Genomic DNA, 26,899 nt, shown 5'->3' on the forward strand with positions numbered 1-26,899 from the left:
AGATGAATGATTTATTGTCTGGAAAATTGGTATAAGCAATAAATTGAGAGTAGTCCAAGGATCAGCAACAAGTACATGTAAGCCTGTCGTTCAGTGCAATAACATTGTTATGCAAAACCCCATTTTGGGGGATATCAACTGTAGGGTATTTTACTGACCAAAAAAACAATGAAAAAGAGGCCAGCGAACACAACGTGCATTTTATTGCTAAAGGACAATACCGTTCCGGTCAAAACCACAATCAATTTTTTTTCCATTTTGTTTTGAAAATTAAAACGGTGATCTTCTGTGCAAACATGATCACAGCAGAGCACCCACTGTAAACCTACAGTGTTAACACTCAAGGTCACTCTGATTTTTATTTTGCATTCATATGCAATGTAATGGAAGTTCACAACTTTTTCATGCTAGCAGAGGCAACAGTGTCAGCATAAAATTGAAGTTCGCCACCCAAATTGCCCATGGGAATAAGCCTTTTGTAAGGTGAACTTGAATAAAAGTTGGTAAACTGATCTGGTTGCTCATAAAAAATAACAATTTGAATTTCCCCAGACTAAAGACACTGTTGCTATAGTGATTCAGGGCAAGCTTTGTCCATAGTGACCTTCACCTCTGGACCAACTGGTTTTTGCCCTTTTTATCTGTTGAAAGCAGTACAGTGTTCATTGGTGCAAGATGTCTCTTATGTGACTAATAAGCTCATCTTTATTCAAATTTAACTTGCAAAAGGCTCACTGCTTGCAAATGAGGCTGAGGAATGCAATACTTAACCAGCAACAGCTTGGTGAAGGTTAGACTCATTCTCTTTGAAGTTAATCGAAGGAGGTGTCAGTTTCCAGTGGAGGGTGTGAACGCAGAGTGGAACATGTTTGATTTTCAGTCACAGGCACTTTGTGGCCATAGAAATAGAATTGTCTTTTAGTTTTCAGCAAACTTTTATAACCAGTGAGTTAAAAACAACACTCTGAGATGTTTGTTCAAATTGTTGATGATTTGACACCTTTCCTGTATTTTCAACATCATTCCACCATTAAAATCTCCATTCATTTAAACATAGGACCTCGTCAACGTACATGTACATTATCAAGTGATATAAATTAATCAAGTGATATCAATAAATGTACCAGTCTATTGATAAATCGGATGTAAAACTGTTGTTCAGACCCTCAGTCCACACACAATTTACATGTATTTAAATGAACTGTAGCGAAGACATTCATTTTCTGATTGTATCTCTTCACTTCTGACCTGATTGGTGGAAGTTCTGACAAAGAATAGACCTTTGTACTGTTGGCCCACACTTTGTTTACATGTGTGCCTTCCTTGAGTGTTCAGTGGACCTTGGCGCCCTCTGGTTCCATAGGACAGCGCACATGTAAACAAATTGTCGCTTGACTTGATTGGCTTGTGACTGGTTTAATTCTTTCTCTGGAGTGCGGATGATGAGATCACAAGGTGACATATAAAATGCTCTATTCAATGATGGCTTGGTTCATTACATGCACCAGTGTACCGATATATCTCATTATGTCCGTCATGATAAGAATTACGTTGTGCCTGTACTTTCTTAGTTTGCATTTTGTATCCTTTTCTTTAGATTACTTGCACTGGGAGCCGTGATGTTCTTGGTAGCTTGATTGCCAACATAAACAGTCGCACAGATCCATTTTGGTAGCAGTCATGGCAGGTTGCTGCAATTGTCTTAATCCAGGGCCACAGCAGTCCTATATTGCTACAGTTCAAGGGCCTGACTTGGAGCAGGCTCACTCAAGGTCTGTATTCAGCTTCCCTTTTTTAATGGATTTATTGGTAATAATTTTTTTTGATGTGCTCTCAGGGTAGAGTATAAAAGATGTTTTGCACGGTTGCACATGTTCATAGTTTCACCATTTCATGCTGGAATGAAGTCATTGGTAGAATGATCCTAAAGGTAATCCTTGTACCTGGAAAATATGCCCACCATGGGGGAACTCACAGTAACAAACTAAACTAGATGACTACTGTGGAAGGAAACGTTACGAGGAGCTGAATTGATGGAGACTCAGAAACGTCCAGATTTCTGAACAAGAAAAATGGAAAACAGAATTGAATTGAAATATCAAGATCTCTTAGCCTGAGACCTGAAACCAACGAAAAGAAATAAATTGATTAAAACCAATGACCAAAAGTGCATGCGTGCAAATTGGCCAATGTTAATGGCCCCTCCAAGAAATAACCTGTACATGTTACTCGTAATATTATGTGGTTCTGTTGGACTGGGGAGAAAAATTAAAACATTCTGAAAAGCTGTTCACAATTGTGCATTTATGTGTACCGGTAGATTGACCAGAATTAAAAGCCGTTACTGAGCCGTTGCACTAGTGGCATGCATGTACATGTACATTCATGCGCAAGTATTAAATTCCTCTTTGACCAGAAGGGTGTTGCAACTTGCAGAAATGCACCCGTATGCCTGAGGTTCAAGAACATGCTCCAATCCTGATGTGAAACTGGGTATGCCATGGTACTGGTATCGCTTCAAGATGAGTCTATAATCCATACGACATACGTTTTGCTACATGCACATGGATAAAATTCTGCAATCTTTTCTGCAGCCAAGTTCAAGGGACATGTGACACAAACCAAGAGCCAGTCACCGGTCAGGTCGGCAAGAAGAGCCATAGTGGATTGAAGGCTCAGCTAACCACACTGCTGGCTATGGGCCCTACAGCCCGTCAGAATAGGTACCTTACATGTAGTTAAGTCATGTTCATGCGCGTTGATAACTTTACACATTCAGAAGAGACTGACGAAACTATGGCCAAATGACTGATCTGTGAGGTTTTGGCTAATGTGACAACATATAATAAGCAAAGACAATTAAATGAACTGCGTGGAATGACCCATTGTGGATTTTTTTTCAAGTTAATTTGTGAAGCAAGCTTGTCAAAAATTTCCCATGCTTTACAAGAAGATGTGCATGTATACTTTAGTTCCTAGTGACTCGTTTCCTTGCTCTTACTCTGCTGAAGTTACAAGTTTGTAAATGATTTTTTATGTCACATAATTTAACTTTAGATACGTGTACATGCATGCAAGTAGCTGGAATACTGTCATTGTGAATCACACGTATGTCAGCTTATGCCGTACATACACAGTCAGGCTTGATAGCTTGTGCATTGATGAATCATTTCCGTCATCTTCTTGGGTGAATTTTCTTGCCAAGTACTCTGAAGGACAGACACTGTGTGGGCAGGCATTTGGCACGATCCAAATGGATCTGCCACAACTTTATGTTTCTGTGTGATTATGTTTTACTGATAGAAATGTTCTTGGGGTCCCTATTCATATGCCAAAAGTCTGCGAGTTTGACCATTTAGCAAAGTATATTATTCACAGCACTGTATACTCACTGTATTCCGATGGCTTGTGAAAAAATTCACGAGCTTGCTGGGGTGTGACTGGAACCCACGACCTCCTGCTCACTAGTGTCAAATCCTCACCACTCGACTGCCGAGCTTGCCATTGTCAGCTTGCTCATTCAAATTATCGTCCGTTGGCACCACACCAAACGCATAAGATACAAGTTTTGCATCATCTCGCTGGAACACAGTGTAATTTGTCCCCAACGTTCCTACTCTCCAAACTGAAATGGGTCAGTTGCCAACGTCTGCAAGCATAGGACGGTGAAGATTAGATTATGTTCATTGTGTTAATTAGCCCCTTCGGGATTGCTCCAGAGACTTGGAAAGTTGTTTCGCAAATATCCCAAGTAAATGCACACCCAAACTCTCTGCAACTCCTAATTTGAACATGTGGACTAGCGTGACTAATTCTCCTTTTGGTAGGGCTTCTAAATATTTATAGATACATATAGTAGTTATGCCAATGCTAAATCAACCTAAATTAATCCATGGAGGTAGCCAATTAAGCAGTCAGTCAGTTGGTTGAGCAATAAGAAACAAATCAGAAAAGTTAACAAATATGTACATAATTTATAGGCATCTTCTCTTCCAATTTTAATCAACCTCCTCAATCGCACAAGATTTTGAACAGTGTCTCAAGCATTACATGATTTCAAGCCCTTCCCTCGCCGTACCCCTTTGCCCGATTTTCCACAGGAACACAGTCAGTAAAAGGTGGATGGTGCAGTACAGTACAATACCAGCACCTTGCTGCAAGGATCCTGGCCATTGCCATGTCGCCTACTTATAGTGTTATTTGAGATAATGCATGCAAGTGTACATGTAAATGATTGTATGTAAGTTTGAGTTCATACGTATGTCTATCCAAGAGTCGTGTTTATTTTGCATACAATGTAGCATTGAGCTTAGTGGCATGGGCTTCACACGGCAGTCTTCTCGCTATGACTATGGCTTCACTAAAGACTATTTGAGTGGCAACATCAAGTTCTTGGAATCAAAGAAAGCCCATAAATACACAAAGAGTAAGGTAGGACTACATTTTCTGTACACGTTTGCAGTACATAGTGCGTGTACATTGGGGTCATAGAGGATGTCTGCAGATCACTTCCTTCCCTGTGTTTGTGTGCTATTTCCCAATGGGCTTGATTGGCCAATGAGGTCACCATAAGACCTTTTCTGTTGGGGGGTAGGGGTGGGGATATTGATTTTGTGTCTCATTTGCTGGTTTGTCTTGTTTAATTTAAGTACACTGTTGAAAGTCTCATGAGCCATGTATGCCAGAGTGTCATTCATATTCAGCTAAATTGTCGCTTTAGGAGATTACATACAGTGCTTGAAAAAGATCAATGCCCTTTGTGTTAACATTAACTTGTGGCCAGATTTATGACTTCTGGACATTTAAGTTCATAAATGGAGTTATAAAGTTAACTGGCAAGTCTAATTATTATTACCAAGAACTGCTGATATCAATGCATCTGGAACATCCCTATATTTTAGCATATTCATGTGTCTCATTCAACTTTGCCATACTTGGAGAATGCTCATTTACGTGTATGTGACAATTCAACATTAATTGCCCGTTGATGTATACGTTTCTCTTGCACAGTACCTGGCCATTCAGCCTGATGAAAACCCAGATGTGGTGGTAAGTGCCCTCTCTAAGAAGTGGGGTCTTGACTTCCCGAAGCTACTGATCAGCATTCTGGGAGGTGGTGAGGAGGTGACCAAGGGAAACTATGCCATGAAAAAGGCCTTCTGCAAGGGTCTTGTTGAGGCTGTGCTAAGCACTGGTATGTTAAACCTGAGATTATGTGGTACCTCTAACCTGTACGCATATGTGTAGTTTCCAGGGGGTGAATTCAACGTTTTTAGGGAGGGTGCACTGGTGTCGCAGATGGGGAAGGCCTGATAGGAGCTGTGATAAAGTAGAAAACTGCCAAGGTCTTTTGAAGTTTTCTATTTCAACTGTCATTTATATGTTCCATATTGTGTGGATATACGCATGTGTACTGTACATATACTTACAGCTGAGCGGCGAAGTTTAGACAGGATTACATGAAGATGTTTTAAGTTTGCTATATCTCAAGTTGAATAAATGCTACAATTTGGAAAGTTCTATGCAGAGTTTAATGTTTATTTATTCAGGTGTACATCTTAACTTGGATGAGATATTTTTAATTTCGGGTTTTGCCCTTACCTGAAGTACTGTGTATTCACAACACGGTGTTCTCAGTGATTTTTTCTAGAGCTTTTGAAAAAATTCACAAGCTTACTCGGGTAGGACTTGAACCCATGACCTCCTGCTTACTAGTACAGATGTCTTTACCACGCGGCCACTGAGCTTTCTGGGGGTCGCCTGACTGGTCGGAGTCAGATGTAGCAGCAGGTGTCGCACACTACTTCAGGATGTACTTTGCATCGTGCAAAACCCGTAATTAAAAATCAACACATCCCCGACACAAAGTACACTTGAAGTTTGTAAGGTTCTTTTTCCAAAGCATTTTTTTCTGCAATGAGATGAGACCTTTTAACCATTGAGCTTCTTTGGTCCCCCCCCCACAAAAAATTCAGTGGAACTCGTTTTTTTTTTCTTCAGAAAATTGCTTCTCTGTTGTCCCTTGGTGGGATAGTTAATTGCTTGCAGTCATATTGTCGTGTTGGTGTCAATAGATGTGTGGCTCTTTACCGGTGGTCTCAACTGCGGTATGATGAAGAGGATGGGGCAGGCGTTGACCAACTATGCCATCGGCCGAGCCATGGTCAAACACCGGGATGTCGTGGCAGTGGGCGTGGCGTCTCTAGGCATCGTCAGTCAGAAGGAGAAGCTGCTAGGTTCAGAGGTGAACACCTGCTGTTTACTTGGATCCAACTTTTCATGGTCTCCATTTGCAAACTACAGAGTTACTGTCGTTGTGTAGCAATGGCTACCTTCGTTGCTATGTCACACCATCTGCCAATTCACATGTACCTGTTTACAAGCATATGGCACCAAGTGCACACAAATTTTGTTTACCGGAAATCATTGAAATCTGTCGAGTTTTTGAAACCCGAGTTGTCAGTTACAGCTCCATCTTTATCACAATAATAGGGTACCCTTGCACATCCCGGTAGCTCATAATTGTGTACTATATCCCTTTGGGGCTTGACTCGAGCTGTATCTTCGCTGTTGTTTTGCAAAAACATGACTGGACAAAAGTCACCTCCCAGATGTGAATTTGAGAAAAAGTCGAGGAAGACGATCAGAGTCACAGTATGATTTCCCAAATTAACCCTTATCCCCCAAAGGTTGCTGGCCCTAACCTTCCCCATTCACACAAAGTTAAACACCCATATGGGACTTTGTGCACAGAGGCTGTTGGACTTAGTTTTCCTAAGGTATGCCAAACCCCAGACCATACCAGACCTATCCCCACAGAATTAAACACTTTACTACTGTTTAATTCTGCGTGGTCGGGGAAGGTTAGGGTTGATATCGATCATAGCATTGTAGCAGTCTGAATCACCTCACAGATGTGATAGCAAGATTTGAGCTATTAAACATTCATCTGTGGAATTCATGAGGCAGATTTTGGAGAATATGCAGATTTGAGGATACAAGTTTGAACGTTGTTCGCATCAGGTAAATCAGTTTAAATTCTTGAACAGGTTCATACACAATCTGTAGCACTGAAGTCACATGATTCTTGTGGTTTGGACTGCTCGTTCAGAGAATGCCAGTCATGTACAACATGGATGGGGACAGCAACAACAGCGACAATGAAGGGGACGGAGATTATGACTGCCGTGATGACGCCAGTGCCCCCACCCACCACCTGGAGCCCAACCACACCCATTTCATCTTGGTAGGGAACACGGACTCCAAGCTGGGCGATGAGGTCGGCATAAGGAACGAGCTGGTGCACATGATCGCCAAGTGCAAGATCAAAGGGAGTAATGGTAGGGAGCCAGTCTGCATTGGGTCAGAATGGGGCTAATTGAATTGTATCCACTTTGTGTATCTTTACAACAACATTATTATTGATGTTGAATCTGTTCTCTCCAATCGGGTAAGATGCCTGTACTTGCCAGTAACTTTCCAAGCTAAATATACTTTAACACTTTCAAAATAGATTCATAAAGGGAATTTGTCCTTACTGGTTATACTTACCACTTTCCAAATGTATAATGCATCGGGAAAACTGCTTTAAACTGGCTGCTGACGTGAAATTTACAAATGCAAAAAAGATTCTGCTAGTATCCAAAATCACCGTTTAATGTTTAACCTGTGATCTTAACCAGGGCCGTTTTCCAAATCTCAACTTCGTCTCCATCTCATGCTTCGTGTAGGAAACCAATCCCCGATTGTGGGCCTGAAACGTTTAATGTAAATTGAAGCACTATAATGCTTGGCTCTGTTGCATCTTACTTGATGTTTTGTGGCACTATTGGACTTACTATTGCGCTTACAACCTTATAAAGTCAGGAAGTAAAAACAGCTGAAGCCTGAGTCGGAGCCCAAGTCGAGTATTGGAAAATGGCTTAGATATCCCAGACCCAAAATAACCTACAGCCTGGTGTCAATCCTCATGTTAGCAAAGCCCACTCTGACATGTGTGAATAAATTATTACAGATTTGAGACTGCCTTTGACTGGATGTTTACATGACCCAAATGTTCAATCTTAAGTGGCAGATGTAAGGACATTTTTCTGTAGGCCTTGCCATCACAGTACAAGACCAGAGTTGAGTTCTGACTAGTCAAGATTTGTTCTATAACAGGCAGTTGAAAATACATGTAGGGTGTTAGGGGCTAGGTTTACACTTTTTGAAGAGGTAGTTTTGGAAACTATTTTCAACAAATTTGATTTTCAAATAAGCGTGTTTTCTTACATATAGGGAATCAGTATGAGAGGTGTTATAAAACAAGTATTTAGTGCTTTACCGTGGTTGTAAACCTAGCCTCCTGAAGTGATCCACAGAGCCTTTGCCTCAGGAGGCTTCCTTATTACATCACTCAGAGTATTCGGTTTTAACTCCATTCTCAAAACACACTGAAGTTTCTGTACATGCACCGGTAAGTGGTAGGCATCACATATTAATGATTGTCAGCTTCCAGCACTCAGATGTGCAGAATTTGAATTTTAAAAATTTCTTTTGACTTAAGTATGTGACATGCAGACACCTGCTGCCAAACTTCTTATTAATCATAAAGAATATCTACTTTGTTCCCCATTTTAACGAAAGCGACTGTGCCGGCTTTGCATGTGGTCTTTGGCGGTGACCATTCAACTATCCAGACTGTTAATGATGCTGTCACCAAGCACCAGATCCCAGTCTTGGTCATTCCAGACTCAGGAGGAGCAGCGGATGTGCTGACATTTGCCATAAACAGTAGGCCTCAGACAGGGTGCGTGGAGAAATTTTGTCCGGAAATTTGGACAGTGTTAAGCCAGTAGTTATTATCTTCATGTAATGGTGTACCTAGTCCTAATGAGTTATTGGGGGATACGTATGCGGCTCAAACAAATGGGGTGGTAGCGGCATCATTTTGTGTGGTTATTTTGAGCACCTGCGTGTGTACATGGTGCCTTGTGGGGTACCGGAACAGTGGAAGGTACCCCACAAGGCCAGTTTTGATCTTTGTGGGGTACTAAAGTGGTATACCACAAGAATTTCACGAAATAGATATTTCAATTTTACTCAAAAAGGAGGAATTTTCAAGTGCCATTTGTCTTGTCACAAATTGAAGTGTTTTATACAAGGGACATACGGTCGAAATTTCAACCCAGGAAACTGAATTTGGTTGAAATGGCAGTGATTTGACTTTTTTCCGTGTCGTGTGGGAGTTTTGTACACGAGAACAAGGGAAATAACCCAAAAGTATACATATGTAAGGGTGGGTGAGCCGGTTGATGTAAAATGGATATCATTTTCAGCATATGGGATAAAATAATGCAAAATTGATCTAACCACCAAGTTTTTCCAAACAGCATAGCTCCTGTGTACGGTATGTACCATTTCTAATGGCCCTTAATGCCAACATGCAATTCTTTTAAAGGTCAAGTTAAAATATCTAGGTACAGTGCAGTTTCATGTGGGTTTTGAAAGCAATCCACAGTAATCAAAGTCTTGTGTCGTTTGCTGATGAGTAGGGCTGATTAGTTGATAAAGTTTCTTCTTGTTTACACATCTTGCAGAGAAGATAACATAGCCTTTGATGTCAAAATTACCCACGAGATAAAGATGAAGCTCAGCCTGGATCCTAAATGTTTCGTGAAGACCAAGGACCTAATCAAAGAGATCATCAAGAGACGTCATCTCATCAATGTCTGTGATCAAGACTTCAGAATTGACGAAGCCATATTGCGAGCGCTAATGAATGGTTGGTTGTTGACAATGCATTCACCATTTGATTGAATAATTACATGTTAATAAGGCTAATAAATGTCACACTTTTTAGACCCCAAATTTAAAACATGACCATTTTGAAAGAATGATTAAGGCTGTTCAAGTTAGATAATTGGAACAATGTTTGATTATGATTCTGTTGAACTGTTAGCGAAATGAGAAATCACTTGAGATTGCACTGTCTGGAAGGAAGCTTATCGTGCGTTCAAATTAGAACAAAATGAAGTGATTATAACTATGTGCACACGTACAATCTTCCCACTGGACCCCACCATCTCCTAAAGTTTTTTGCGGGTGCTTTCCACCCTGGCTGTGTTTCGTATCGCCGCTTTTTGCCATGGTTTTTATTCTTTGAATGCTTAGTATGCTTCCTGCCAGACAGCGCGATCTACTATGATCTGAATAGGGGTAACAGTTGGTCTCCTAGCATTAACTGATGGTTTCTCTCACTCCCGTACTTTTACTCGAAGCCAACCGCGGATGCAAAGCACAGGACGACCTCCACCTCGCTGTGATCTGGAACAGGATAGATCTGGCCAAGAAGGAACTTCTCGCACACCGGAAATGGAAGGTACAGATTATTAGATTGGCTTAGTTCTCATGGCCGTTCATGTGAAATGATTGAAGTGGCCTCTAAACCTGAGATAGAGCCTAGAGCTTGTGGAGAACATTTCTCTAAAATGAGCCGACAGACCGAGGGAAATCAGTTGTGGCACTGGGCATTGATTAGTTTGGTTTTTCCTAATACAAAGAAAACTGGGGGATAGGACAGGGAATGAAAACTCATCGCACTCTGACTGGTACACCCCGATCCTAAGTGGGAAGAGTGTACAGATGTTTCACTTTTAATACATGCACACTCACTGACTCAAAACCATGAAATTTTTTGCCCTGTGTCCTTTGTCCCTCTAAACGTTATATTAACGTCGGACGTAGGATATTTTCTGACTTGGGTTCACGTACCAGGTAGCCTGTTGCTGTCACCTTCGTTTTCCTTCAAAGCAGTTTCCCTCTTGTCATGACTTCCTTGCCATACCAGCACAGCGAATTGAGAGATTCCTTCTACTATGCCCTGGTCAACAACCAGCCCAAGTTTGTCAAGCTCTTCATTGCCGAGGGCGACATGGACGTGAAGAAGTTCCTGACGGCACAGATGCTGGTTGACCTGTACAATGAGGTGAGATCCCGGACGATAAGGGCCATGCAGGGACCACACAAAATCACTCTCACAACACATTTGCTCAAATTTGTCCCACTAGATTTTGTGTGGTCAGAGTCTGACTTGCCTTTGATCTTGGGGAGCAAGCCGGAAACAGTGGCTTCACGGTTTGAATAGCCAGGCCACCCTCGGGCAAAGGAGGGGCGTTTGGGCCCTTTTGATTTTCTGCTTTGAACAAAAGCTAGCCTCTGGTCTGTCCTGGGCCATGGTCCCCATCAACTTGATTGGCAAATCAAGTCACCTTGAGGCACTTTCCTTCCCAACTGTTCCCATGCAAGTTGGGTGTATTAGTTGCCTACACACTAGATGAAACTGAACAACTGCCACAGGCTCAGCTGATGAAACAGGTGGAACTTAAATCTGGCCAGGCCGTCCAGGGGCCAGACTTTATTGGTGGATAGCACCTCCATTTTGAGATGGTTGTCGTTGCAGTTGACTCCCTTTAATTAATAACAGTTGTTTGGTTTTCATTACATATACCATCGTGCACAGCAGGTGACTAAGGTCCTCATTTGAAGCAACACTTTATATGTTTATGTAGTTATGACAATATCTCTAAGTAGTTTGGTGCTGAATTTGATTGGAGCATATGTATTTGTTTGAAAGAACAGTGCTGAATCTTTCACCTGTTGTAGAATTGAAGATTGTGAAGGTTAATGAACTCCCATTTGTGCACTGAAGCTTTGCAAGTCACTAATTTGTGTAGTAATGTAAGTCCTGATTTTCTCGATGTGTGGACTCGCCTTTCAGACAAGTCAGGAATCGTATGTTCTTCACAGTCTTCTTGAAAAGCAGAGAGCAAAAAGGGTAAGTTAATGTATGCGCTTCTGTAGAAGTTTTTCATGTTACGTAACAAGACACACCTTGTCCCAGACAAATATTGAGATGACCCCTTAATAGATTTGCACATCTTTACATTCCCCAAATCGAGTGTTGTAAATGGCTGTACAAACACAGATAACCATGCACAGTGTGCAAACTATTTATCAACTGTAATGTGAACCTGTGTACGGATGAGAGAGACTTTCTGCCAACTGCGCAACAAGTTTCCATGGGCTTGGCACACTTCTGAACGCAGACGTGAACAAGCAGGCCTGACACAGTACAAATGAAGGTAATGTGTTAATCTGGAGGTGTAAAACCACATGGGACCACGAGAAGGCATTGTATGCATGGGAATAAGCCGCCTTCAGGCATTGATGCACACTCCGTCCCTGTCACTTGGTCCATATTAATCTTCATCGTGATTTCTGTGCATCCATTGGCCGTAAAGTTCCGTCAGCAGCCAATTAAGACAGACGCTGTTGTGCAGCTCACAGGGTAAGAGAAAACCAGAAATGTTGATATGCACACTTGTATGCATTTATGTCTTACACATTGAATCTATTTTGTGGTAAACTGTCATCCAGCATTTCAGGGGCAGTGTACAGTTCTCCTTGGAGGACGTCGGTCACGTACTGAAGGAGCTGGTCTTTGACACCTATGAGTCTGACTATAGCTCAAGCCATTTCCGCTGTAGTGGTGAGCAGACATCCGATACCAGAGATTCATTGAATCCTATCACATCTCTCACAGTATTTTGTGGTCTTCCATGATGATGTCAGGCCATGTCCCAATTGGGTATTTTGGACTTTGGCCTTGTTTGTCGCCGTAAGCAAGCGTTGCACAGTGAATGAGCCATACAGCCGTTTGTTGACAACAATGCTTGCCTGACAGGTATCTGAAGGAAACGTATGCTGACAGTGTAAACGATTATGTGTGTATCATGTGAGCTTGTCACTGGTACAGCCCACTTTTTTTGATGACACATCAAGACTTAAATTAATTCACGCATGCACACAAGTCTAGTGCCCCGACCAACAAAAACCTAGTTTCAGCATGCCCTGACTTTGGAGCAGTTTGGAGCTCCCCCCCCCCACATATTTGTGACATTAATAGCTGATAGTCAGGTACGGTTTGTTGGCAGACGCGGTTTTCTTCAAGCAACCCCTGCAGGAGCTCTTTCTGTGGGCCGTCCTGCTGCACCGGTTCAGGATGGCCAAGCTGTTTTGGAAGCTGGGCAAGCCGTCAATAGGGGGCGCCCTTTTGGCCAGTAAAATCCTGAGAGCTTTGTCCGAATTACAAAAGCAGGACCCACAGGAGTCGGCCGAGATGCACAAACATGCCAAGTAGGTTTTGTTGTTTTTTTTTTTTCAAAATTTCGGTAATTGGCAATAATTTTCAAAGTATGGAATGTCATGCAGCCAGACCATTAAGACTAAATGGTCATTTTGTTCAGCACACATAAAGGGTCGGAAGACACAGTGAAGAATCAAATATGCCCATATATTTGCAAGGGTGACACCCACATATATGTCGCTACCAATATTGGCAGGTTGTCATTATTTGAAGATTTTATACCAAATATTAGTGTCTGGAAATGCATTTTTTGGTGCTGTACACGGAGGGCTTACAGCGTGCAGCTAACTCGTTAAAGATAAATCAACCTACACAGTTGCAGTCAATCTGTGAACTTGGTAGCCCAATGAGCAAGCCAGTTTGATTTCAGTTTGTATTAATGAGGATTATAAAAGGGACTGGATTGGGGCTATCAAAATACCCATTTAAAGGGACGGACTGACACTAACATTTGAGCCTCCAATCCGCAGGGATTTTCAGACAATGGCCATCGATTTCCTCAACCTGTGCTACACGGGCGACAGGAGGCGGACGTCCCTGCTGCTGGTCCGTAACTTGCCAGACTGGGGCAACTCCACGTGTCTGGACCTGGCTGCAGCAGCCCGCAACAAACAGTTTATTGCCCACGCCGCCGTACAGAACCTGCTCAACGAGTTGTGGATGGGCAGGCTGTCTCTACGTACGGGACTATTCAAGGTGAATTCCTGTGAAGTTAACCCCTGCGCTACGGACGACTTCTACTACAGCACCTTTGTGTGAGGATTAGTGCATACCTCACATAGAGTCTATTCACCATGCAGCTGCTGGTTCAATGGGGCCTGCTGCTGGACAAAGCCCTCCATTCAGGGCATACCACAGCCCAGCAGTCGTGGTCAAAATAATCCCGCCGTTTAGGGGTTAAAGGAGCTGAATCACATTCAGGTCAAGGCATTTAACATTTTTGTTTAAAGTGGTATAGTTACAAGAAGGGGATGGGGGCCAGGGACCGTTCTCGGGTCCCACCAGAAGAATGATACTTTTTACTTGCAATGTGCAAGGGGTACGCCTTCTTTAACTTTGTGACTTTGGAAAGGTACTTGCCTTGCATGTGTCATGCCTCATTGGACCTTAATTTCTGTGTGTCTGCATCTTAGATGATTAGATGCACATGTGATATGACACTTCACACCCATCAAACATTTTCTCTGCTATCTTACTCATGCAGTTTTCCATTGTTTCAAGCGTTCGTCTGATACCTCGCAGTCATGTTGACACCACTTTTTGTGAAAGCTCAAACATGCTGCATTGATGACTTGGTGACTTAGACTCAAGTTAACATGACTCTGTTGGGCCCGAAGGACTTGACTCGGTTTCAAGTCACCGCCAGAAAGGACTTACATCCGTACTGTTCTCGAGAGCTTTCTATTTCCGAAGACAGATGGGCCAAAGATGTTAATTCTTCCAACTGAGATGTAGGCAGTGCATAAGCTGGCGTGTAGAGAGTGTGGTCGTTATAGTATAAATACCCAGAACAAGATCCTTTGTCAAATACAGCTGAAACTACATCCGTAGGTTTCCCTGTGGATGTTGTTTGCATCATCGCCTTGAAATGAACATGCTTCATACGAAGTTAGGAGAAGTTATACTAAGCTTGTTCATGTCCAGATTGATGTCGCAATTCCAAAGTTGTCGTGCTTTGACTTTCAGATCTGGACGTCCATCTTTTTCCCGTTCCTCATTTGCTGTGTGGTCACATTTATGTCGAAGGAAGACCCAAGAGTACCAGCTCGAAGAGTAAGCCATGAATTTAATGATGGACAGTATGCTTGCTGTCTTTGACCGTGTTTTTTCAGATCATTGATGTCATTTCCTTAAATGAACTATTCATTGATTGTGCATGTTAATTAAACCAACTCCCACAACCTTTTGACACCAAATGCTTCATTATCAAACATTTATTTCATCCTTGGCCTGTTAAGGAGCTTTTGGAAATTCTAAAAGTGACTGGTGTATTTTTAACACAGTCTACATGAATCATTGTGTATTTCTCTTGATTACCACTGACTTTGCAGAAATTACCTCAACAGATTTCGAAAGACAGCTCAGGCAACAGGGAGACGCATGACGATCTGACAAGATCCAAATCTGGTTGCCAGACAACGAGCTACCAGACGTGAGTTTCAGATGGACTACTTGAAGCGTTTTAAGCATGATGGTTGTGAACAGTCCTTTCAGGATATATGGGTCGTGGTCCAGGGTTCCTGTGGCCTGGAAAGATCCTAAAAGAGCCATGGAAATTCGTTTTCATTTTGCATGCCTGGAAAAGCAATGGAATTTTGTTAAAATGACTAAAGTCGTGCAACTTTAAAAGTCTGAATTCCCAAGAAATTGTGTTATTGGGTCATGGATTTCCATGATTTGGTCATGGAAAAGTCATGGAATTTAATTGTCCTGTAGGTGCAGGAAGCCTGATCATGTGATGGACATGAAGTGTATTTTCCTCTTAGCTGGTTCGTCAGACAGCTTTGCTAAACTTTCCCATGCTTGTTCTTCTATGAAAAAACAACAGGCTCTCCTAATGTGTGTATACCCATAGACGAAGGACACAGAAGGAGTTGCAACTCAGGCACTTCAAAGTGTTCAGTGATCGTCACCGCCGAGTCAGATGAATAAACAGAAAACATTTCAAAAATGCCCAATTACTGCCTGCATCTTAACTAGACAAGCTGGGCCAGTAATATCCTGGCAATGTCTGTAGTGTTTTGCTTGCAATTAAATACAAATTATTGCTGTGACCGGGGAAACAAAGAGAGAAAAAATCCCTGATATTAGACCTACTTTTGCCATAGTGCATAACATTTTTAAATTTTGATACACTGTTCCATTCTCCTTGCAAAGTTTGTAATTTTATTCTCTTTCCTCCAATACATCAGTTTTCAAAGAATTGGTACGAATTTGGCTAAGACTGGCCAACAAAATGTTGACTGACTACTGAAAAGCTTAATTCATTAGGAACAAAATGCGCTATTTCATCACAGGGAGTGATCGTGCAATCTCATAAAATACACTTTTGTACAAATGCTGTAATAGAAATGATTGAAAAAACCTTGTAAACAACGGGGTTATTTATTCCCAACATAACTCCAGAAGAAAGAGCCCATCAAGGGCAATGACTGCACATACAGATTTAGGGCACACAGCGTAATGCAAGCAACTGCCCAAGCATTAAATTTGATGTTGTCATGAGATCATACCAAGCACCAACAAAGGCATGAATATTCAATGTCCAATTCCTCGGTACATGAAGTTTTAAGGATGCAGATTGCCATCGATAAATTGCGGCAGCGATCACAGGGTACAAAAAGGGTTTCGTGGTTGTGAAACAGATCGTGCATAACAAGCGTTCGCTGCGCTCTGGCTATGGACATACTGGATTTGCCAGAATGCATTGGCCCTGGCAGTTCAACCTCCTTCCGTGTCCTTCCTCTTTGTTGTACCACAGCTTGAGCCACAGGTTCCAATGCAAGCTGAAGATGTTTTGTCACTGTAATGGAGCTTTGGGGCTTGATCTAACCTTGGCTGACATTCATTTCCCAAGATATCCTACCTAATGAGGTTAGCTTGCCTGGTGAAGGAGCTGTGGGGATTTGAAGTGACCTTTGATTGCTTTCCTTGTCGTAGGTCTGTATGTTTATAGAATGCCTTTTATCAAGACGTTGGGAGTGTGTTTTTTTTTTTTTTGGAAAAATTGCAGATGCAACACCGACGACGCTGATGACACAGGAAGTGTGAAGACGTACATGACACATGTCACTTACAGACAACACGAGGAGGATGGATTACCATGCTGGTACAAAATGAAGCTCTTCTATGAGGCTCCAGTTATCAGCTTCCGTCTCAACATGGTACTTAGGCCACTGTCCAAATATTGAATGTCCATGAGTGCTGTGCTCAGAAGAATTACACATGACAGATGGAGGGTTCCTGCCATGTGAAATGGAACCGTCCATCTGTTGCTGAATGATATTATTCCTTCTATTGCATGAATGTAGAGCGTAATTTGCTTCATACTATGCCTGCAGAAATCCCATTACCACCAGAGTAAATCCAGAGTTTAATAAATCCCTGTAGCATGACCATGTAATGGAACTTCCATTTATGGTTGAATGTAACATCCTTGTATCGTTGAATGGAACGTTGGTAATTGTTGGTTATATTTTTGCAAAGTGACCATATTAGATGTTCAGACAAATAATTGAGTGACACATGATGAACAACCATCGTTCAGATGACATTGATTTCGTTAGGGATGGTGTGGCATTTCCTGCAAATAAAAGTTTACTGTTCTTTTTCCTCCATAGTTGCCTTTTTCCTCCCCAGTCGTCCCTTTTAGCTGGAAATGCCCTGAACTGAGTACCAAAGGGCAAAATTGCATTGCTGGGAAAATGAGAGCTATGATGTGGTCTCTGCTTCCATTGACAGTGTCACTGCCATTGAGCATCGCAGGGATCAGTCATTATCTTGAAATCCCTGATCAGACATAAGAGAATCACAAACAGCAAGGGCGTGCAAGCTTTTGTCAGCTTAGCTAATTTCCTTATTAGTATTCCCTATTTACACCATGAAAGATGGAAAACACTACAAAATCTTGCATTGTCATAAATATCCTTATTTTCCTGAATGTCCACACACGTGTGTGTGACAGCTGTTGAGTATAGAGTATAGCAATGTCGTACAGTGTGGCTTTTATTGATTAAGAGCAAGCCAATCTTTGTGGGACTCTGGTATTTAAAGTGCTACCTCCGATTGGCGGGTTCATTCACCTCTTGTCCTGTTGTGTCAGTTCGTTGAGAGGACCCCAACTATGCCATGACTTTCAATTCCTCCAGCTGATGCCAATCATACGCTTGAGAGACGGATGCCACTTTGAATGGAAATATTGCACTTCTGAGAAAAGAAGAACCACGTGCACTTTTGCTGCAACAATATTCCAGTCAGTTTTGTAAAAATCCACCCAATATTGTTGGTCTTTTTCTTACAGATATCCCATTTTTTGTTTCTGGGACTCTTCAGCTACATCCTTCTTTGCAACTTTACAGAGGAGGTCTCCATCTACGAAATGGTTCTCATGGGCTGGGTGTTTACACTCTTCACGGAGGAAGTGCGACAGGTATGCCCACGGAGTGGTGTATATTCGCAAAACTTTTCATGTTTTCTCTTCGCATGCACCATGCTGTAACTTTTGGTTCTCCTGGACAGTGTTGTAGTCGAGACCACTTCAGACCTTCACAAGACCAACACAAGACCTCTAGTCTGAATTCAAGAATTCAAGCCACAAGCTGTTCAAATGAACTGCAACAAAAGCATTCCTTTGTCATTGTTCGCCCTGTTTACTTGTGACTGGTCTTGTGCATGGTCTTGTGTCTGATCTCCCAGAGTGGATTGACCTGCTTCCTTGTCTATGCAGTTCCTGCCATAAGCTAAGATGAGGTATCCAACTTCCTACTTATAATTGACGGAAGCTCACACTTGTTCTCATATTCAAACATTTCGTAACCATCAGGCCAGTCTGTCTTTCCCAGGTCATTGGATCCGTCTTTCACTTGTCATTTGGGTCCTTCCCACAAAAATTTGCTTGGCCTCAAACCTCTAGATTTTTCAAGAGGACTATCAGACAGTGTATCACCGCTTTGATGCCTGGCTGTGGGGCTATTGGAACTGCATGGATCTCCTGTCCCTGGTGATGTTTGCCGTTGGTGTGGGCCTTCGGTTCCACCCGGTCACGTTGGACGCAGCGCGCATCATTCTGGCTCTGGACCTGGTCGTCTTCTACTTGAGAATTCTCCACATCTTCTCGGCCAGCAAGCTCTTGGGACCCAAACTAATCATGATTGTCAGAATGGTAAGAACAAGGCCAAGATTTCGTTGGCTCAGGCACTTGCCTCTGTGTAGAATTGTAGAAATTTATGCATGAAATCATCAGCGTTGCCATCGCTCTTGCTTAGAGACATCCTAAACAGGTATACACAAGCAAACATGGCAAGAGATTTGAATTGAAACCCTTGCAATTCCCCCAAATAAGGATGATATTGCCAGGAGATGAAATACAGGTAAAAAGTAGAGCCTGAAAGTGAAAGGTCGTGCAGTGAGCTTCCAGAACCGTGGTGCAGGCCATCTATCGGGATTTTACAGGAGGCCGTCCTGTCACGTTTGATTTTACAAAGGCGTTTTTCCGAGTTTCGTTTTTCAAAAAGTAACTGAACGAAAAATGTTACATCGTCTGAAATTTGTGCACATTATCTTTCCTATACAAGGGTTCCCGAAGGGCATTATCAGGGTTAACTTTCAGGCTCGAGTGTGCTTGGATCAGTTAAGCAGTCAGGTGTTGGTGACATTGACACGCATTGATATCCGGCTGTGCAGATGTAGGTCATTGGCAGCTACCCGACGCACCCTTGTATGTCCACAGCTCAACCATGTTATAATTTTATGTCTTCTTGTACGGCACATTTGAGCATAAGTATATGGAATTGGCCCTTTACAAATGACTAAATTATTATTAGCTTGAGACCTTTTGTCCCACATGTTTTTACCAGTTGGTACTTCTGGTGGCCTTCCTGGCTATTTTGCTGGTCTTCCTGGTGGCATTTGGAGTAGCCTGCCAAGCTATTCTCTTCCCAAACAACCAAGACATTGTTGGCATCATCAAGGGTGTATTCTACCAGTCCTATTTCCAGCTGTACGGGGAGCTTTTCCTGGAAGACATTGATAGTAAGTGCATTCTTTCCAAAAAAATGGGGAAGGGGGGTTTGATTTGGAGAGATGGAAGCATGCACTAGCCCAATCACTCTTGGAACCTTTGCTTTAAAAGGTACATGTATATCCACTGAACTACTTAGCACTAAATCTGCAGCACTAACTACGTGCATTTGCATGCCTCACCAGAGCCAATTCAAGCAGCCTGTAAATTTTCCATGTAGAGCAAATAGGGCACATGCAGTCCCACAACCACTTTTCGATGGAATTGGCAAGAAACGTAACCATTTTAATCCGTGCCAGTGAAACAATTATTACCTCTATGGTACGTTCACGAAACTGTTGTCGTATCATCTGTCCCGTTGTCCAACTTTTGGGTCTGTCCAACTTTGGTTGCTCTCTGCTTGGAGTGGGAATGAGAGGGTGGTTTTAAGATACATGTAGCTACATCAGTAGTGGTTGGAACTCGATGCGTGTGGTGCACAGCTTATGAGCGTTTGGCGTGAGATGTACTAATGTATGTGCATGCTATACCTTGTAAATAGACATGATTGCATACAACGCCAAATTTCAGTCTTCGGATAAATCGATCCATCACGTCATGCTCCATTGTTTTCTCACAAACCACAGCCTTGTTTTATGTCCAACAAGCATGCACAAACGTCTGACACGCACGCGCGTATGATGCGTGCGGCGGGAGCATGTGGGGTCACTCTGGGAAAGAGCTTGTGCTTAGTGCCCATGTGCGCGAGCCCCTGGGTGGGGCTTACTGGATTGGTCTGTTGATTTACTCACAGTCCAGCAACTTTTCTGAAGGTGTCTTCACCACTTACTATGGATAGCTACATATGCATATGTACCCTATGCTTGCCGTACTGCAAGTCTTGCTTGTGAGGAATTAATGCAGTTTTTCCCCCGTCGTTGATTCATCCGATCAGGTGAAGAGTGCGCACTGCTGGAGTCAGCGAATGTCGGGTCTATGCAACGTTGCCCCCAACATTCATGGTTTGGAACCCTCATCCTGGCATTCTACCTGTTCATCAGCAACATTTTACTGCTCAACCTTCTCATCGCAATGCTCAAGTATGCCTCCAGCAAGTTGGAAAAAACTCAAACCAAGCCTAATGATTTCATCTTTCACTGCATGTGTTTCTGTCACTGTCTTCATTGTTATGTTTCAGGCCAAATGCATCTACCGCCTTTGTCTTGTCTTCCTGTGTGTATGTGTGTGAACACCCATCATAATTTTATAGTTGTAGGAAAACCCACATGCTGAAACATAGACGTTTTGGGGATCTAAAAGTTAGCAAGTTACATTGTTGTCTTGACAACTCAGTCCCAACTTTCCCAACAAGGGAAACCATCCCTTTGATGTGTTGACGGCCTACCCACATATACATATTCAGTGTGCAGACATTGGACAGTAGAGGACTTGTCACACGTTTCCTTCCTCAGCTGAGTTTTGCTCATTGTTTAAGGCTAAACACTGAATACCGGCAAGCTTTTGTGATGGAAACGAGACGTCTGATGGAATATTCGTTTGTTATTCAGTCATCTCAAGTAATACAAATTTGCAGTAGCCTTTTTTGAGCAGTGAAATTTGTCGATTTCCTCTGTTCCTGTAAGTAAAACTTCTTGCACCCGGATTTTTACAAAAATGTGAAACCCCTGAAGGTGAAGCCAGCCCTGAACTCAAGGCCATCTTAACAATCATTAGCTTGCAAAAGTTTTTTAAAGCCAGATTCAACAACTTAAATGTGACTCATGCTGTGAGTTTATTCAGTCACAACAAATTCATTAATTAACCGAAAGTCTAGTTGATATTCAAATAGTGTAGAATTTAGAAGGGTTTATTGGTATCGATAAAAATCAGTTTAAAAATCAAGGATTGGTACTGGCATCCAAGGACGTTAAATGATGATGTTGCATTGGCTTTTTAGGTCAAGTCTTTACGTTAATACACCCTTCTTCTTTTTACTAATTTTTTTCCGAACACTCTGCCTTTCACCTTAGTTACACCTTCCAGGCCATTCAAGACAACACCGATACCTTTTGGAAGTTCCAGCGTTATCAGTTGGTCAAGGAATATTACCAACGGCCCTCTGTTGTTCCTCCATTGATCATCGTGATGCATGTTTACCAGATGATACGGTGGGCCTGGGACAAGTGCTTCCCTGGATGCACACTGTACAGGTCTGCCAACCTGATGAGTAAGTCGTCGATACGTGCTATCATTTCCCTTTGGTTCTGTAGTCCTCAGAAGATGGCCTTAGTTTGTTGCCTGTCTAAATCTTGCTTCCCTTGCCATCTGCATTTTAATGTAGGACTTGAGTTGACTGGTTTGAATGGAAGAAGGTACTTACCGAGGGACTGAAATGTGAAATGGGTAACCAAGAAATGCGTTGTACCACTGAACAAAACTTTTACAGGTGCACGTAGCATTCACCAGAATGTGAGAATTTACTATGGAAATCTATTATTTCACGTCCAGTTTGTAAAGCCGTTCAAGTGTTCCTTTCCTCACCTCCCATTAGAGGAAAACAGAAAGATGGCTTTTTTTCAAAAGGATAATTCTGAGGGTAGCAGTTGATCTGACCTCAAAGGGATTGTTCCTCTGTGAGCTCCTTACATGTGTCTGTCTTTTTTTTTTTTAACTCTCCAGAGAGAAAGTTGCAACAGGACAAGCAGATTGAGATCTCAACGTGGGAGGAAGTCACGGGTGAAGACTATTTGGCCGAGCAGAAGAAGCTGACTAACCGAGAATCCCACAAGAGAATGAAGCAAACTGACGAGAAGTGAGTCCGTCCACGTACTGATCAATTTATCTCACAGAGTCTTGGCGGTTTTTGGTTTTTTTGTTCACCGTGGACAAATATCGGCCTAGTTTGGTTGCTTGCTTGAATTGAAAGCAGACCTCTGGATGACAAAGGGGAGGGGGTCGGCAAGATTGATGGAGCAGTCAGAAGGAGTATCACACCCCTCCCTTTCATCCCCCAAGTCTCAAGAAATCTTTCATCTTCCTGGCAGTCAGATCTCCCGGGGTAAATTTTTACAAAAAGAAATGATGAGGACTGGCAAATCCAGAAGGCATTCATCTTAGAAACTGATAGGGAAGACAGTTGGGCTTGAAGAAGTCTCAAGAAATTCTTCAAGAAAATCTCAGTACCAGCTGAGGCCTCAAAAGCACTTTGGGTATTTGGGTCTTCACTAGACACTTGATTTCTGTCTTGTGAAAGAAAAAAACATTGTTTTCACAGAGGGACAAATTAGCCCCAAATCGGCACATTTTAGAGTGTCTGAATGTTAGCGTAATTGACCAGTTTGTCTGATGCGTATGATTTGATGTTTGACCAAATCTAAGTGGAATCACATGCATCTCTGGCAGACATCTAAGCCACATTTTTTGTTTTCATGAAGTTTTTTCATTTCACAGAGGGAAATTTCACTCACAAATTATATACATATGTAACCGAGCCGCATGTTGCATAATCAGTGGCAACAGTACCCATGTTGCCAATGGCATATTTCCTGTGTTTGAATTTTAGCGAAGGGACAAATTCAGTTGAATAAATTAATTCCTTAGTTACATTCAAATGAAGTAGTGGACACTTTAATTTCTGGCATTTTGTGGCACGTCAGTGTGCACATGGATTTACGTTTGTGCAATGTACTTACTTAATCAACTTTTGCAGTTAGTCTCTATGAAGTCTCTGTTGCAAAAGTAGCCAACTTAACATGCAATTTTCTCGAAAGTTTAGGTTTGTGCAGCATATCAAGCCTGTCTCTTCTTGAAAACGGTGATGAAATGTGTTGTACAGATTGACCATTATTCTGTTATTTCCCCGAATGATTGTGATTGATTGAAAAAAGTTTATATTTTTCAGTGATGAAGAATGTTGAGAAAGTTAGAGATCTTGAAAATGTAAAAAACTTTGGTTTTCTTAACAGGCTTGAGGCTTTGTCATCCAAAATGACCAAGCACTTTGAAGGTGCAAGGCTTAACAAAGCTATTGAAGGAAGGTTTAACATGTTGGAAGCACAGGTAGGTCAGATTGACTCATATGCGGGCTTGGAAATCATAAATTATTCAATACTTGCATGAATCCCAGCCATCTGATTGGTGGATTGTTGATCACATGTCATTGAATTATTCATTTATTTAAAGGGCACTGTTGAATAGTATCTAATTCACTATCTTTGTTCCCGCCCCCATTTCATATATTTTATTCATAGTAAGTAGAGGAAAACAATTGTAGGACGGGAACCAGTCTAACATTATGTGAACCTACCAGTGGGTGGCGCTTCAGCCACTAATCTGTTTCGCAGAATATGAGAGGACTGGTAATCCTTTTCTGAACATTTCTGGACATTTCACTGTCAGTCAGTGATCAGAATCATTTATTCAGTGACAAATGACAAAATGTTGGTAACTGCCGAAGGGAAGAATTGATTCCTCCGATTTTTCCTGATTTTTCCTGCCAGATCGCCAATCTGGAGTGCCTCGTCAATAGCTTGCACGGAACTGGTCTGTCGTCTGACAGCAGCGATGGCCTGACAAGGGCAGGACACTTGCAGAGCTTGAGGCACCATATGAAATCCTACCCACCGAAGAAGGGCAAGTCGGCAACTCTGAAGTAAAACAGAACACCACTTGATATGGGTTAATTCAATATGGGCGATTCACAATAGTGCGCCACCAAGAGTCTGCAACGCATTGGCCAATCACAATGCGCAAACTCTGTTGACCCAATGCGCGTTCGGAAAGGGTCGACAAATTTCGCACGTTGTGATTGGCCAACACTTTGCAGACTCGTGGGGGCGCGCTATTGTGAATCGCCCGCATTGAATTTCAAACTCGCTACAGAGCTTGTCATTGTCGTGGCAAAAAAGCATGTATGCAGTTCAACATGTGGAACTGTAATTCATAGCTTGCAAATTTAATGCCATAATGACATTATGTCATCAGTAACTGAAGTATTAGTGGCAATCATTTGATTTCAATAGTAAAAGGTAAATGCTGAAATGGGTCCGGGTCCTGATAAGTACATCTTCATAGGAAATGTCATAAACTAGGCAAAAAGGATGAAAGAAACAGACCATTAAGAATTAATTTGTCGGTATTATTTGTTTAATAGACTGTATCCAACGTCTGTTTTCATAGTGCATGTTCATAATCCACAGGAGCAAATATTTAATTCAGCCTATGCAATTAACCTCGTTAATAAGAGCACTGTTAAAACAAGGAAATGTTGGGTCCCGATCCTTTGTTAGTCGTCCTCATTCCTGACAATACAAGGTTCCTGTTATAGCAAGGTTATCCACAAAAATCTGAGGGACCACAGAAGCCAGTGACAGTTAGTGTGAGTATAATTAATTGGCAGTGGAGTTGGTTGGACGTACAATCAACTACACAAAGAAGACTACTCAAGTAGTGGACAGAGAGAGTAATGATAGACAGAGGAAGATGGATCAAACTGCAAAAGCATAATGTGCAGTGCAGTGTTACTCTTTTTGTGTAAATATCACCCAAAGTATATTTTTTTCCAATCATGAATATGAGCCACACCCATACTCTGAAATATTCCTCAACTTTCTTGCCTCTAACATTTTGAAGAACACCCGTGTCTTCCATCAGGTTATGGGTGTGTTTTGAAATATGAAAAAAACAAGGTTTGCAACTGCCTGCTGAGTCAAGTGACTCTGAAAGAATCGAAGGCTTCTTATTTCCATAATAGCAAGAGTCTTTCGCAACGGCAAGGTGGTCAGGTTGCCTTTGAAAAGTGATTTTCAACACTGATATGTGTGATCTAGAGAAAAAATTAACACTTGTACAGTCAATGTTGTCAGGTAAGGACAGGGTGTAGGCTTTCAGGGAAAAGAAAAGAATATGGATAAACACTGTGTTAGGAAACTCATTTCTATTTGCCGGGCTTACGATCAATCTGTCACTCAGCATAGATGTATCTGGATTTTTAAACAATGTACGTACTGGCGTGTAAAGGTTCTACCATTTTCCTTTCCTTATTTTAAAATCTGCAATTTAAGCTTCAATATTTGATGTGTCCCTTATACCATAACACGTTAGTATTCATTTGATTTGTTTTGTAGATTTATACCCACCCAGGTGTATACTTCAGGTAGTTTATTTTTCTACGTTTCTATTTTTTTATTTGTCTAAGTCCCACGTGCTTCAGAAGAAAATGCCTTTTGTACATAGTTTGATTACTCACAGTAGGGTTTAACCAGATTTCACTAAAATGTATATTTTTATGCCATACTTTCGTAAAATTTTCGTTGCTGTACCTTGTACAACCTTGAGAGGACTTTTCTTAAATTATTTTGATAAGATAGATAATCTGCCCAAATAGCAAACAGTAAAAGGGATGTAAAGAATTAGAATAAAAGACAAATTGGACAAGATATTGTTCCCTTCAAAGAAGCGTTTGTTGACGTCATCATAAGCATTTCCATAAATTTATATGCATATTCTTTGCTTGTGATGTTCAACGCAGTGCAGTGGTGTAATACAGTGTATCCCTTCCCCAAAATGGTGCATTGCAAGCAAATACTGTCCATGTTAGGCATGGGCAGAGATCCCGGGGGTGGAGGCAATATATCCCACCCCTAAATGTTTGGGAGGGGAACAACCAATATAATTCCCCCCGCCTCACTTTTCAAGTCACTGACTTCATGTGCACCCTGTAGCCTAAACTACGTACCGCCCACCACTCGCGTCACAATGCCACGTGGGATGGAGGCCGAGCTTTGAGCTTTCGGAAATCATCCCCCTACATGTGACAAAAAATCTCCGCCCATGATTTTAAAGTATCCACCAGCGATATTTATGATTTCATCATCAACTTTTTCAGCTATCTTTTGCCCACTGCAAGGCAAAGGCCTGCCTAAGCTGGCACTAACTTGTGCTGCCCTGATCCACGTAAAGTCGTCCCAATCCTTTGTTTTTCTCTGTTTTCATTC

The 26,899-nt window shown here is 41.9% G+C and overlaps 1 protein-coding gene across 2 annotated transcripts in view; it reads left to right on the forward strand.

The window, feature by feature from the left end:
• Positions 1–26,341, forward strand: part of LOC110976006 (transient receptor potential cation channel subfamily M member 5-like) — a 29,778-nt gene extending 3,437 nt beyond the window's left edge. The window contains exons 1-26 of one of the 2 annotated variants that reach the window (XM_087140411.1): positions 1,356–1,455; positions 1,598–1,772; positions 2,595–2,723; positions 4,302–4,431; positions 5,011–5,194; positions 6,075–6,244; positions 7,112–7,340; positions 8,626–8,788; positions 9,579–9,763; positions 10,260–10,360; positions 10,829–10,966; positions 11,759–11,815; positions 12,418–12,529; positions 12,975–13,176; positions 13,657–13,882; positions 14,873–14,959; positions 15,253–15,338; positions 16,920–17,070; positions 18,207–18,335; positions 18,819–19,067; positions 19,762–19,936; positions 20,860–21,004; positions 21,935–22,131; positions 22,584–22,716; positions 23,870–23,963; positions 24,404–26,341. In XM_087140411.1, coding sequence (XP_086996537.1) covers positions 1,681–1,772; positions 2,595–2,723; positions 4,302–4,431; positions 5,011–5,194; positions 6,075–6,244; positions 7,112–7,340; positions 8,626–8,788; positions 9,579–9,763; positions 10,260–10,360; positions 10,829–10,966; positions 11,759–11,815; positions 12,418–12,529; positions 12,975–13,176; positions 13,657–13,882; positions 14,873–14,959; positions 15,253–15,338; positions 16,920–17,070; positions 18,207–18,335; positions 18,819–19,067; positions 19,762–19,936; positions 20,860–21,004; positions 21,935–22,131; positions 22,584–22,716; positions 23,870–23,963; positions 24,404–24,559 — 3,720 coding nt within the window. In that variant the 5' untranslated portion in view covers positions 1,356–1,455; positions 1,598–1,680 and the 3' untranslated portion in view covers positions 24,560–26,341. Of the gene's footprint in view, positions 1–1,355; positions 1,456–1,597; positions 1,773–2,594; positions 2,724–4,301; positions 4,432–5,010; positions 5,195–6,074; positions 6,245–7,111; positions 7,341–8,625; positions 8,789–9,578; positions 9,764–10,259; positions 10,361–10,828; positions 10,967–11,758; positions 11,816–12,417; positions 12,530–12,974; positions 13,177–13,656; positions 13,883–14,872; positions 14,960–15,252; positions 15,339–16,919; positions 17,071–18,206; positions 18,336–18,818; positions 19,068–19,761; positions 19,937–20,859; positions 21,005–21,934; positions 22,132–22,583; positions 22,717–23,869; positions 23,964–24,403 lie in introns of those variants that run through there. The other variant, XM_087140410.1, reaches the window with a different exon arrangement.
• The last annotated feature ends 558 nt before the right edge of the window (positions 26,342–26,899 follow it).

Source organism: Acanthaster planci, linkage group LG08 (genome assembly GCF_054643075.1).
Source record: "Acanthaster planci isolate LZ-2023a linkage group LG08, COTS_SCS, whole genome shotgun sequence".
In the NCBI taxonomy this organism is placed as follows: Eukaryota; Metazoa; Echinodermata; class Asteroidea; order Valvatida; family Acanthasteridae; genus Acanthaster; species Acanthaster planci.